General features: G+C 40.5%; 1 protein-coding gene across 1 annotated transcript in view; it reads right to left on the reverse strand.

Moving 5' to 3' along the window:
* Window positions 1–14898, reverse strand: part of polr3a (polymerase (RNA) III (DNA directed) polypeptide A) — a 68718-nt gene that overhangs the window by 12395 nt on the left and 41425 nt on the right. Inside the window, exons 18-24 of the mRNA XM_068020531.1 lie at window positions 12029–12147; window positions 11759–11896; window positions 7622–7792; window positions 5928–6041; window positions 2511–2597; window positions 2184–2266; window positions 268–438 (exon numbers count right to left, since the gene is read on the reverse strand). Coding sequence (XP_067876632.1) covers window positions 268–438; window positions 2184–2266; window positions 2511–2597; window positions 5928–6041; window positions 7622–7792; window positions 11759–11896; window positions 12029–12147 — 883 coding nt within the window. The remainder of the gene's footprint in view (window positions 1–267; window positions 439–2183; window positions 2267–2510; window positions 2598–5927; window positions 6042–7621; window positions 7793–11758; window positions 11897–12028; window positions 12148–14898) is intronic.

Below are 14898 nucleotides of genomic sequence, written 5' to 3' on the forward strand. Positions count from 1 at the left end.
ACCCCTTTCCCGATCAATTGAAAATGAAGTTCTGTAGGAATAAGTATCCACACAGGAGAAAACGGACAGAACCGAATCAATGATTAACTTTCCAAGTTACATTTGGTTTGAGTTAGCCATGTTAAAAAAGTAAATGGATAACAGATCATTCTCATGGAGCACCAGTGGATATCAACTGTAATTTAAAAACTTGCACATGAGCCAATTTAAATTACACCTCAAAGTATTCAAAACCATGTAGAAAAACAGAACCATATTTGGATTTACCTTATAGATTTTGATGCATTAATAATTTCTTTTATTCTGGGCACACCCAGAGTAATATTCATAGAAGCTACACCAGCAAAGTGGAAAGTCTTCAAGGTCATCTGTGTACCTGGCTCTCCGATACTCTGTGCACACAAGGCACCAACTGCAGAACCTGGCTCCATCTGAGCTCTTGTTAAAAAGACAAATAGGTAAGAGATTATGATTAAAATGCCAAACACCATAATTAATGCAACAGTGACTATCGATAATTGATCAAACCCTTCGTAAAGTCTTAATATTAATCACAACAAGAAATGCTAGAACCACTCAGCAGGTCTGGCAGCATCTGTGGAAAGAGAAGCAGAGTTAATGTTTCGGGTCAGTGACCCTACTTCGGAACTGACACAAAACGTTAACTCTGCTTCTCTTTCCACAGATGCTGCCAGACCTGCTGAATGGTTCCAGCATTTCTTGCTTTTATTTCAGATTTTCAGCATCCGCAGTATTTTGCTTTTATCTTATTATTAATCATTTCTTTTCAATTACAAAGTTTGCACTAGCAGTTAATTTTGCAGTTTCAATTTATCTACACAAAACCAAAAGTGTGATCAGAAAAAAAAAACGTTTCCAGGACTAGTTTTGTAAGATCAGATTTTGTGATAAAATTTGACTGAAGATAAACTAATTCACATTCAGTCTCACGCTCTAATGAATGTGGCAGTCATTTCCGCTGTGGTTATTACAGACTTTGTCCATTATAGAATGATACATCACAGAAGGAGGTCATTCAGCCCATTGTGCCTCTGCTAGCTCTTTGAAAGTGCTATTCGATTAGTCCCGCTCCCCTGCTCTTTCCCCATAGCCCAGCAAATTCTTCCTTTTCAAGTATTTATCCAATTCCCTTTTGAAAGTTACTATCCCATCTGCTTCTACCACCCTTTAGGATGGTACATTCCAGATCGTAAGAACTCACTGTGTAATCACCTTAAACCTGGTTCTTCTGGTTACTGACCCTTGTGCCACTGGAAATGGTTTCTCCTTATTTACTCTATCAAATCCCTTCAAGACTTTGAACACCTCTGTCAAATCGCTCCTTAATCTTTTCTGTTCTAAGTACAACACCCTCTGCTTCTCTTGTTTCTCCATGTAAGTGAAGTATTTCGTCCCTACTATATACAATTGGATTCCATTGCTCAGGATTAAAAGTAGAGATTATTAAAAGGTATTGTGCCTAACATCTTTTATTCAGCAGAGGGTTCGTGAAGAATGGCCAATCTTCCCTAGAGGTTTTTGCTCCATCTGCTAGTGTTAGCATAACCTGTATTTATCCAGGCAACGTGGCAGAAAGCCATCTGTCCTACATAATTTATCATTCAAGGTAAGGTTGCAATTATCAATTCTAGCTAGTAAGGCCATCGTAGAACACATCCCATTTCCATACAAGATTCCCACAAAAAAGATGGCACATCTGATACAGTTCTCTGTGGGGTCTAATGTGTGTGCACGCTGCTGATCAAATATTTAAGTTTACAGTTGAATCTGAATCAGAATTAAGTTGCTTCGACTGAACGGTTAAAGGTGTCGGCCTTGGCTCAGCAGTAGCAGAGGTTATGGGTTTAAATCCTCAAAATTACAAAATGAAAGAACTCTTATGTAAAAGGACTGCTCCTGTCTTTGTGCAGTTTATATAACAAGGCAAAGTACACCAGCTTTTACAAAACCAGCTTGTGTCCATAAAATGGCTCAACATTTAATGAAAAGGTTCTTCGAATGAAGCAATAAATTTTTAGCTGTTTAAACTTAACTGTAGCAATTGTACACAAAGAATACTAAAAACAAAAGAGTATACGAAACACAAATTATATTGTTAAAATGGTGAATTTGATGACAATTTACACCAAACAGAACCTCAGGCCTGCACATTTGTGTCTCACCTCATGTACTTGTCCCTACAGGTTTCTAGAAATTTGTCTACTTGCGTAGGAGTAATTCGGTCCAACTGGTATAGAACGCGGGGCTGCAGAAATAATTAAAGATCAGTTAAATAATCTAACCGCACACATTCGTAAACAGCACTCCATTAGAGTGCAAAGTGAATATATATTACCCAGTTTTCTTAATGCCGAAAATTTCAAAGAAGCAACTTTAGCATTTGAATCCACTATAATATTTCCTCGACGAGAACAATCATATCCCCCTCTTGCCTACGTATTGACATATGCACTATAAACTTTTACAGAATACAATAATAAATTTAATACCTCAGTAGTTCCATTGTCATTAATGCCATATTTGTCTCTAGTTTTCTTGATCTTCTCAGAAAAATCCTTGATAAAATTTCTGATCGCCTAAAGGAAGAAGTCAAATTCAATATTGAGGTAAGTTTTCATGAAATCCAATTACTTACCATTAATGCAGAGCTGAATAGCAAAATAAATTCCTCCATTTGTGTATATTTCTCAGATTTAGTGTGAAATTCCTGGAATGTTTATATTAAAATTCTATTCGATTCCAAGATGATCAGTAGAATATCAGATTAAAATACAGTTTAGTCCTGTGAATTCAAAGTCATTTTTGCTGGAAACAAAACTACACAGATTATTTCATGGACAAACAACACATCACATTCACCAATCTGAGCTCAGTGTCATTACGGAGAAACTGAATGACAAACTTTTTAAAACATGTTTAGAGATAGGCTTGAAATTGGTAATCTAATCGAGTGAAATCTGTTGTTTGTGCTATTTCTTCTTCCAATTTCATTTCTTGATAGACCTAATTCATAGTTTATTGCTTGCACTTTACAGTCTGAGTTGTCATCTCCCTGTCTGGCAAAGAAATCCAGAGATTATGAGGCAGCTCATGCTATTTTTAGTGAGCTCATTGGCAAAACGAGGCGTTCATTATTCATCCCGGGTATGCTACGTCCTGAATTGTTTTGCGGACATTTCCGTTCACAGGAAGCGTGGACGTCGCTGTGGAAGCAGTCCTTTGCACTAGGCTGGAGAAAGATTATCTGGAGAAGTCTCTGTCATATCTAGAAGCTCTTTAAAACACACAGCATGCCAAGTCAATCCATCCAAAATATTCATGCATTTTCCACTCGCAGTCAAGCAGCTGAAGCCGACAGCTATATTCACTTCATCACACAAGTCTAATGGGTAATGCTGAATATTACAGTTTGAAGACACTAGTAAGTGGGTAGACATACTGTGCGATGTTGCATTCAGCCATACAGACTAGCATCATTTTAAGCTCAATCCTTGATCTAGCCTGAGTTAGCTAATCTCATCTAATACTACAGTGGGAAGAAAGTACAACAATTCATATCTGCCCCAAAACTAAGCAGAAATCATTAGCAAGCGTTTCCAATGCTAATAATGATCCAGCAATTGCTGACCATTGTTATCTTATGACATGAGTTGCTAACTGTTGGAAATAGCAAAGGGTACGTACAAAGGGAATGCACTCTGACTGGCAGCATGTGACAAGTGGTGTCGCCCAGGAATCTATCCTGGTGCTTCAGCTTTTCACCATATATAGCAACGATATAGATGAAGGAATAGAGGGGGCAAAATTGGCCAGGGATGCAAAACAGAAAGCAATGCGCCGGTCACCTATTGTATATGACTTTGATAGAACTAGGAATTAGCGTGTCGTATAACCGGCAGCATAAGTGATTCTGCCTGTCTTGCATCACCACCCGTGTCAATTTTCACCCCCCACCCCGAGAGGTGTATACCCAAGTTTACAGATGACAAAGTTAGGAGGCACAGAAAGCTGTTTATATGGGAGCAAGAAGTTACAAAGGAATGTAGACAGATTAAATGAACTGGCAAAACTGTGGCATATGGATCCAAGATGACAAATTGGAATATCTTCTAAATGGCAAAAGAGCTGGAACTATGGAAGAGTAAAGGGTTTTGAGTGTCCAGATATGTATATATCACTAAATGTAGATGCACAGGTTCAAAAAAATAATCAAAATGCTAATAGAATGTTGGCCTTTATCTCAAGGGAGCTGAAATATGAAGGGGAGGAATTTATGCTTCAGTTGTAGAGAGGCCTGGTCAGACCCCATCTGGAGTACTGCATTCAGTTTTGGGCACCATACCTCTAAAAGGATCTACTGATCTTATGTCTGGTACAACACAGATTCACCAGAATGATTACAGGGCTTAAAGGGTTAAACGGGTTGCATAAACTAGACTTGCACTCTCCAGTTTAGAACGTCTAAGGGTGATCTAATTGAGGTCTCTGAAATGATCAAGGGGTTCAAAAGGGTAAATACAGTGAAATTATTCCCCCTTGTTACAAAGCAAAAGAGAAGACAAATGGAGGGAGAAAATGACGAAGTAGGAATAGATGTTTAGAACTGTCAGGATCTTCTCCTGCTTTATCGAATTGCTATTGAGTGTGTGGTTCCTGATCTTTTCCTGGGTTAATGTTAGTCTGAAAAAAAAGTCACCAATAAAAATGGTTGTGATTAGAAACTGCATAAAGGAAAGCAAACTTGAAATGTTCCTTCCTTTTTTCTTATTAAACTGAAACTATTCCCTCATGGTAGTATATGGGGAAGATGGTGGCATGGTGGTAATGTCAGGGAAGGAAATCTGCCATCCTTACCTGGTCTAGCCTACATGCGACTCCAGACCCACAGCAATGTGGCTGACTCTTAACTGCCTTCTGAAATGGCCCAGCAAGCCACTCAGTTATCAAGGACAACAAGGGATGGGTAACAAATGCTGACCTTGCCAGCAATGCCCACATCCCATGAAGGATTAAAAAAAAAAACTTTACACAGAAAGTATCTTTGAATAAATCAATCACAAGTGACAAAGTACACAGCTAAGATAGTTTCATTGGCTGTAGGATTGGGATTTGAATTTAGGTCATACCAATCAATGGGATCACAGCTATTTTCTGTTAGCTGCAAGGATGAAACAATTTTGGGCTATTTAAGCCCTGTTCCTTGTGGATCTGCATCAGCAGGGCAAACCTACTCATGCGAACATAAGAATTAGTAGCGGAAGTAGGCCTCGTAGTCTGACAAAGTCACAATCTCACAGAGAGGGCGTAGAAAGGACAGTGTAGAAGATGTCTATACTGGTGTTGCTCTTCTGATGCTGGATTAAAAACATGTCAATAAACTAATGTTGGGCATTGGGTACAAAAGGTTCCAAACCTCCAAAATTTCCTACCAATGCTAAAAAGAATTAAAAATCTGAACTTCCAGGATGAACGTGGTGGAAACTGACTTGGGATTTACATGTGCAGCATGGCAATTGCTTGTGCCACAAGTGCATTCCTTAATACACAGGAGCAGTATATTAAAGCTTCCTGATGCAGGGTACCTAAAGTGACTCAATGTAAATCATGTGTTTTTTTTGTAAATGTTTTACAAGTTATGGTCAGATACATTGAGCAGCTAGCAGCAAAATCAGCCAATGAATTAGGGAGGCATATATAATGAATGAGGTTCTGTAAGACGGAAATGCCCAATCACACAACCAAAGCCATTACCTCAATGTACTTCTCACAATTGGTCCCAGTTAGAGCCTTTAGGAATGGGATAGGTTCATCAATACAAGGAAGTGAAACACAATAGGAAACAAAGGTTTCATTTCCATCTAATGTACAATATGCTTTGATGTAAAGAGAATGAGAATTATGCTAACCTGCAGATATTCATTTTGACAACAGAGAAACTCGCTTCTCTTCATAATTGCCTCGGCAGCTGCAACCACTTCATTCTTACTCAGTGCTGGTTCACTGTGGCATGGGTAAATGGCCTAGCAGGGGAGAAAAGCAAAGATATCAAGGGCATGTTCTCTTTAAAAACAAACAGCTGGCAAATGAAACCATCTAACATTGGTGTGACTAAATATGCACAACACACATGAATATATTCTGTACAGTTAGTAGTATTTCCATGAACTATAACAAATCAAAAGGGGCTGTCTCCAGGGATAACAAGCATTTACACAAAAATTGTTTTGACATGAAGAGCACAAAGAACCAACCAAATTATGTTAAAATTGTTTTCATATGCTGAATGGATGTGTTTTCACAAAATGAACAGATGTTTTAGCCAAATTTCAGTGAAAAAAGGCCCATAATCCAGTTCATATGCCTCCACACAAAGTGGACTCAGCAAAGATTATATTACCTGGTGTATTTCAGTGTTTCAAACTGAAATATCCTCTTTCCTATTCCATTCTTTCCTTATGAACTGAGTGGGCATGGATAGACAGAAATCCCTAAGCTTTTTCCAATGTTGCCTGAATTTAAATCCCAATTTTAGTAAGCAAGTCAGAGTCTTTTTTTTTTGGAACAGCAGGATGCCAGTATACAAGCCAAGTCTAGTGCAATAAAATGGCAGATTTCTTTCAAACAAGATTGAACGCTAATGAGGTAGGTTAGAATATATGAGCTTAATGGTCTTACAAAATTCAAGACAAAACAAAGTTCCTGAAAAAAGTTCAGTTATCGGATTTTTACTTACATTTACTTCAAATTTCATTGTGAAAATTAATTAACAGCATGCAATAACGCAACTTCTGTTAGACACCTCCTCCTAATGGAACTGAGATTGAAAGATTTAAAGTCTCTCTCTCATCTCCAGGAACAGCTTAATTCTCTCAGTTGGTGTAAAAATTTAATTATAGGACTGGGTATGGCTGGGATGCAGCATCAAGACTTTTCACTTCAAGGTGTTGCATAAAGGTTCAATCTCTCAACTTCTGAACTCATCCACACTGTTGTATGCTGGTCATACTGAAGGGTGAGCCATTATACAGCGTCATAAAAGTTCTTATGACTAGTTCAACAGCAATATGGACAGAGAACAGAGAGAAGGCTGCCTACTAGACATGAACCGGTGAGGCCAGAACAGCCAAGAAAATTGTGTGGGTGTGTGTGGTGATGATCGGAGGAGGTGGCAGAAACTGCAAGATCAAGTTTTACAACTGAATGTTTGTCTTAGTTGGTAAGTTTAACAGGTTTTACCAATCTGGGGAAATCCACAGTTCTCAGAATTCTAGTGGTGAAACTAAGGTAGGAAAGGTACAATAATACTTTTTAGTTTCTACTATTGCTTGGATAATACCACTTGAAATGGATCATGATAATTTAATAATTTCAGCAATTTCTTTTTCTAAATAGAATTTCAAAAAAGCAGTCAACATATTTGAACTCATTACAATTAAACTTGTAGCCAAAGGAAATTCTTTGCATATATTTGATCTCAAGCTGGCAGAAACACAATTTAACCTGGAATTTGTAGAAACACAAACTTAAAGGTATACTAAACTACCCAATATATAGTATATCACACTATACAACACAATAGTTATAAACAGAATATCATTACCCGAATATTATCCAAAACCCGCTTAAATTCTAAAGGTTCATCTTTGCCTTCCATAGATGCTGGATCTAAGCCATCTCCACCATAGATAAACTGGATAATGTCACCAGTTGAGCTGCGAACAGTTAAATCATACTGTGTACAAAGATCCTCCAAAGATTTAACCAGACGTCTCTAGAAAATGGCAGAAACAGAAAAATATCTTCAGAATAGACTGTTGCAAGCTAAAACTACAACTATATTCCAAATGTAGAACTTCAAAAGCGCAGACAAGTTGGTGGAGTGGGTGGACAAGTGGTAGATGAAGTTCAATGTGGAGAAATGTGATGTCATTCATTTTGGTAGCAAGAACGTGGAAAGACAATATAAAGGGCACAATTTTAAAGGGAGTGCAGGAGCAGAGAAACCTGGGTCTATATGTGCATAAGTCATTGAAGGTGGCAGGACAGGTTGAGAGAGCAGTTAATAAAAGCATACAGTATCCTGGGCTTTATTAATAGGGGCATAGAGTACAAGAGCAAGGAGGTTATGTTAAACCTGTATACACTAGTTTGGCCTCAGCTGGAGTATTGAGTCCAGTTCTGGGCGCCGCACTTTAGGAAAGATGTGAGGGCATTGGACAGAGTACAGAAAAGATTCATGAGAATGGTTCCAGAAATGAAGAACTTCAGCTATGAAAAAAGATTGGAGAAGTTGGGACTATTTTCTTTGGCGAAGAGAAGGCTAAGAGGAGGTGTAAGAAGATCGAGGTATTCAAAATCATGAAGGGTCTGGACAGAGTGCATAGGGAAAAACAGTTCCCACTCATGAAAGGATCGAGAATGAGAGGGCACAGATTTAAAGTGATTGGCAAAAGAAACAAAAGTGACATGAGGAAAAACTTCTTCACATAGCGAGTGGTTAGGATCTCAAATGCGCTGCCAGAGTGGATGTTGGAGACAGGTTCAATCGAGGCATTCAAAAGGGAATTAGATGGTTATCTGAAAAGGAACAACGTGCAGGGTTATGGGGAGAAGGCGCGGGAATGGCATTAGGTGAATTACTCATTCAGAGAGCAGGTGCAGACACGATGGGCCTAATGGCCGCCTTCTGCACTGTAACAATTCTGTGATGTGTGTGTCCGTACTGAACATCTAAGGATAGATAAGTAAGTTCATACTTAAAGACTGTACTGTTTTCAGAAATGGCTTCAAAAACAAGCAAGCACAGGTCCCCAGTATAAGCACTTTAGTCTTTTCCCTTTTACTTTCTGTGACTGTACTCGAAGACAGATGGAACACTAAGTGTAATAAGAAATGTTATCTACTTTGTAGAATGTACATGTTAGCTTTGCCAAGCTCTGGGGAAAGCACCTTTGTTACATTTTTGGCATGTACATTAGCAGGAAATAGATGGGCTAATTTAAGATTTCAGGCCAGGTTGTTCCGAACAATCTCCATTTGGGCACTGCCGATAGCATACCCTGCATTGCCAGGTGGTACCAAGGTGAACCCCAGACTGACACCCACAAGGCAACTCCAGTACAGACAGAGCCTCTCCAGTGAAGTGGACCGTACCAGATGTCAACCATCAAGTGGCATCTCCAGAATGCCGATCAAATCTGGCTTCAGTTAACAACCTGATGTTCGTGGGATGCGGAAAGTCGAACAAAATGTTCAGGTTTCCACTTTGAAAGCTGGAAATGTTTTATTGTTAGTTTAATAAATGACCTTGCAAATTATTTTTATACATTCTTTAAGCATTTTTAGAAAAATCCAAAAGGTAAGCAATACAGAAAGTAAATGAAATACACCAATCAAGATTGAGAATACATTGAGACACCCAAGATTAAGCTTTATAGCTAGATTAGTTACATAACTTCAGTCACATCAAACATACATATAAAATTGAGAATGTGCTCGAACAGGGTTGTCCAACATACGGCCCATGGGCCAGGACCAGGCCCACCAAAGGTTTCCATCTGGCCCAGGAACGTAGATTGTACCTGGCCATTCCTCATCCTCGCAAGGGTCGGCAACATGTCCGTACATGGACATCAGTGCCCGTGGTAAAAAAAAATGTTGAGGTCCGTGACTGGTAATTTCAGGGATGAGAAATTTCCCATTAGCTTATTCTTTCCAACTAGACCGGTATATAAAAAAAAAATGCAGAGCCCTTTTCACAGCTGAATTGGAATTTCTAAGCTCAGATCTTTATCTAATTCTCATTAACACTCCTTTCCATATTCACTGCTGAGAGCGGGAACAGCGGTTTCCAAACGTCAGACAGATTTGGGGTTTTCTAGCGGGCTATAAAAATAAAACTAAATCGCAACCTGCCGGAAAACCCCGAATCGGCCAGAAATTCGGAAACTGCTGTTCCCGCTCCCAGCACCCGTCAGGAAAGCTTCGGGGCTCTCTGGCAGGTTCTAATTTTTTTTTTTTTTAAAAAGGCTGCCGGAAAACCACTCTCAGCAACCGTAAGGATCTGGAGGGGGGTGGGGGTGGTGGGAGATAGAGATGGGAGGGCAGAAAGGGAGAGAGGGGAGGGGAGGGCAGAGAGAGAGAGGGGGGCCAGAGAGAGGGGTGACAACACACAGCGGGGAGGGAACAATAGAGTGGAGGGGATGACACAAGGGGGGACAACACGGGGAAGGGGGGGGGGATGAAGAGAGGGAGGGGAAAGACATAGACAGAGAGAGAGCAAGAGGAGGGACAGCGAGCGTTCAAGATCACTCCTGACAGGTGAACATCTAACCAGTATACTCCACATCGCTACAAGAAGTGTGCAGGCAGACACTGACTACTTGTGCAAGCAAAAAAATGCTAGGTATCTCACTATTCAGTGTCCAATATAATGACCAGAAAGAAAGTCAATATATTAGTCTCTCATTTAAAGCTTCTTCACAAAAATGCACATTTGTTGTTTACATTAATAGTAAAATAAATTTTTAATGCCTTCCTCTTTCTGAAATTGTCTCACCAGCCCCCATGCAAGACAGAAATTGTCATGTGGCCCCTCCCACATGAAAAGGTTGGACACCCCTGTGCTGGAAGGTATTGAAACATATTAACAGCCCAGTTGAGTCCCATCTATTTGTTGTTAAAATGTTGAAGGAAGTTTCAAATTAAATTGTCTTCAGTGGTGTGAGTTATTCTCCCAAGTAGTGGCATACATCTCAGGCATCTAATTTGTAATAAGTCAATAAGACTTTCTTAGTAGAAACCTCAGGACACAATTGAGGCAGTCACATGACCTGAACTGCAAAGATTCTCTTAAAAACTGCCAGCATTCAACATGGGTTTTAACAGCCTTTGGCACTCATCTCCTTGAACAAGAAAAATTGTGTCTACTCTAAAAAATGATGCACAGTCGAATTCTCAGTGTAATTTACCATAAATGGAGTTCAAGCATAAACCACATTCTAGTGTAGCAAATGTCACCAGGCCCTTTAGTTGAGGTTGGGGTGGAGAGGATGAAGAGAAGGTGGTCGAGGCAGCATACTATTTCAGCTTCATAGATGACATTATCATTGAGCGATATTGTGCATGGAATACTTAGGACTATGCACTTGAGATACTACCAAAGGTTTATTGCATATTGGAATGGAAAACACAGCCAAGATAAATGGCATGCAATCATAAAGATTTGGTCATTAACAATGGAATGCTTTACAAGTTTTGCATACATAGGACAGAGATTCATACTTGATTTGTAAAACGAAGTCATTTTTTTTTTCTTTGGCCTCCTTATCTCAAGAGACAATGGGTAAGTGCCTGGAGGTGGTCAGTGGTTTGTGGAGCAGCGCCTGGAGTGGCTATAAAGGCCAATTCTAGAGTGACAGGTTCTTCCACAGGTGCTGCAGAAAAACTTGTCCGTCGGGACTACTACACAGCTGGCTCTCCCCCCGCGCCTCCGTCCTTCCTCCTGCCAACCGCCAAGTCTCCTCCACTCGCCACACCTCAGCCCCACCCCCACGGCTAAGTACTGTCATGATATACTACTTCCTACAATGACACCCAACGACCTTTCCCAAATTTGCTTCTGTCTGGAAAAAAAGGTGAATCAAATTGAGTAGACAAGCATCAAATGTGATTGTAGGAACAAACCAATACTTGCAATACCACTCATTATTACAAAAATTTTAAATTTTGCCATTACCTGCATGTATCCAGTTTCTGCTGTCTTGACAGCAGTATCCACCAGGCCCTCACGACCAGCCATGGTATGGAAGATAAACTCAGTGGGAGTTAAACCAGAATAGAAACTGTCTGCAACAAAGCCCTTTGCTGCTGGAAGCTGCACAAGAAATTTGCAAATGTAATTAGAAGTTTCACAGTTTGCAAAGTTATTTGTAAATTAATTATCAGAAGAGATGAACGTCAAACCAAGTGATGACAGAAGCTTCATCTAAGTAGGTAGACTGCTCACCTTAGAATGCTTTTCGAAGTGAGGTAGAGATCTGCTCTCAAAACCATCAGGAACACGGGATCCACTAATAGCCTGCTGTCCTACACAGGCAATCATCTGGGAGATGTTAATGAAGGACCCTATTAAGAGCGTTCATTAGTACTGGGTTAATGCATTAAGGGAGAAGACAAATGCCAGTATTTATTCCTAGAGTTTGACATTTGTGGTTGAAACAAAATATTAAAAATATACTTTATTGCCTCCATCCAGTGAGTAACTGATTGCAACTACGCTACCAGGGGCAGTCCCAAGAAGCAGCAAGATGCCTTGCTACAAAAGGAAGCAAGCAAGGAGGTGGCTGTCATTCAACTTGCAACTGTAGTTACACTGTTTCAGTGGCAGAGGCCTTGGAGCTGGTCCCTGTTTACCTTTATACTATGGAATGTAACAGATAAAATGAAAACATGACACCAGCTAAGCTCATACAGCTGTAAAACTTAAGTAGTCACTCTCACGTACCAAACCTATATACAAAAGCAAAATACTGTGGATGCTGGAAATTTGAAATAAAAACAGAAAATGCTGGAATACTCAACAGGTCAGGCAGCATCTATGGACAGAGAAACAGAGTTAACGTTTCAGGTTGATGAACTTTCATCAGAACTTGCTTCAGAGATGCTGCCTGACCAGCTGAGTATTTCCAGCATTTTGTTGTTATACCAAACCTACAAATTTGTTTTCACTTCGCTCCTAGCACAAAGGAAGATGGTTGTGGCTGTTGGAAGTCAATCATCTCATCAGTGCAGGAGTTCCTCAGGGTAGTGTCCTAGGCCCAACCATCTTCAGCTGCTTCATCAATGACTTTCCTTCAATCATAAGGTCAGAAGTGGGGATGTTCGCTGATGATTGCATAATGTTCAGCACCATTCGCGACTCCTCAGATACTGAAGCAGTCCATGTAGAAATGCAGCAAGACCTGGACAATATCCAGGCTTGGGCTGATAAGTGGCAAGTAACATTCATGCCACACAAGTGCCAGGCAATGACCATCTCCAACAAGAGAGAATCTAACCATCTTCCCTTGACATTCAATGGCATTACCATTGCTGAATCCCCCACTATCAATATATTAGGGGCTACCATTGACCAGAAACTGGAGTAGCCATATAAATACCGTGGCCAAAAGAGGTCAGAGGCTAGGAATCCTGCGGAGAGTAACTCACCTCCTGACTCCCCAAAGCCTGCCCACCATCTACAAAGCACAAGTCAGGAGTGTGATGGAATACCCTTCAGTCGCTTGGATGGGTGCAGCTCCAACAACACTCAAGAAGCTCGACACCATCCAGGGCTCAGCAGCCCACTTGATTGGCACCCCATCCACAAAAATTCACTCCCTCCATCACCGACGCACAGTGTCAGCAGTATGTACCATCTACAAGATGCACTACAGCAATGCACCAAGGCTCCTTAGACAGCACCTTCCAAACCCGCAACCTCTATCACCTAGAAGGACAAGGGCAGCAAATGCATGGGAACACCACCACCTGCAAGTTCCCCTCCAAGTCACACACCATCCTGACTTGAAACTATATCGCCATTCCTTCACTGTCGCTTGGTCAAAATCCTGGAACTCCCTTCCTAACAGCACTGTGGGTGCACCTACCTCACATGGACTGCAGCGGTTCAAGAAGGCAGCTCACCACTACCTTCTCAAGGGCAATTAGGGATGGGCAATAAATGCTGGCCTAGCCAGCGACGCCCACATCCCAAGAATGAATAAAAAAAAAGGTACTTGGGGCATGGTCCCATGGCGCTGGCAACCCATTAGTACTTTATTCATGTGTGAGCATCACGGGAACTTAATCTTCTCCTTACCCGATAACCACATACATGCACCTGTCACCTGGGGTCACAGTATAACTTAGGATAGTGATCAGCAGCGGAAACCTTGTCTAATTCTCACTCTTAATCAGTATTGAATGTCCCCCATGGGCACAGTACCTGCCGGCTGCGAGTACTCATTTGGAGTATACGTCAGCATGAGTCAATGTTTCAGCAAAGGAGGGAAAGGCACGTAGATCCACACACAGTTTACTTGAATTCAAAGAAACGAACATACAAAGTAGGAGCATTTGGCCCCTTGAGCCTGCTCTGCCATTTGATAAGATCATGGCTGATCTGAATGTGGCCTCAATTCCACTTTCCTCTCTGCTCCCCACAACACTTGGTTCCCTTGTCTAGACGTATTGAATTCTGCAGCAGTCTTTAAATATTTAGCACTAACTTTTTAACATCAGATTTTTTTTTCTAACACAATTAGAAGCAGATATTAATAAATGTTGTGAAGACTCCAAGGACTGTTTATCTTCATTATTAAAAATCAAACAATTTGATTAATCACTTGTATATTAACAAATCAAAACAGTTCCTTTTGCTACATTTTTCACAGAGTTTAGACATATTGACTGAGAGACTGCTGCTTCATATAGCTTTGTGTACATATACAATATATATACTCATGTAAAAGTTGAATTTTCAAGACCAATTTTTGAGGCTAAAATTTGGGGGGGGAGGGGAAAAGAGTTGAGTTTTACGCGAGTCATATTTTTGAACTTCCATTAACAAAATAATAGCCACCATGGAGACAGGGTGTAGAGTCGGATGGATGTACAGGAAGCTATGTATCCAACCTGGTGACGCTCACTGACCCATTCTGCAACTTTACCATCAAACTGCAGCCACTTGCTAGGCTTTCCCCTGTTGACACTTATATTCTTTGGCATCTTCATGACCTGTGTGGAAAACTTTCTCTGACCTCTGATATTCTTCTCTGATACTTTGAATTCTCTTGCTGCCGCACAATTATTCACCTTCTCTGCACACACAATGAC

The sequence above is a fragment of the Heterodontus francisci genome, chromosome 42, assembly GCF_036365525.1.
Source record: "Heterodontus francisci isolate sHetFra1 chromosome 42, sHetFra1.hap1, whole genome shotgun sequence".
Taxonomy (NCBI): domain Eukaryota; kingdom Metazoa; phylum Chordata; class Chondrichthyes; order Heterodontiformes; family Heterodontidae; genus Heterodontus; species Heterodontus francisci.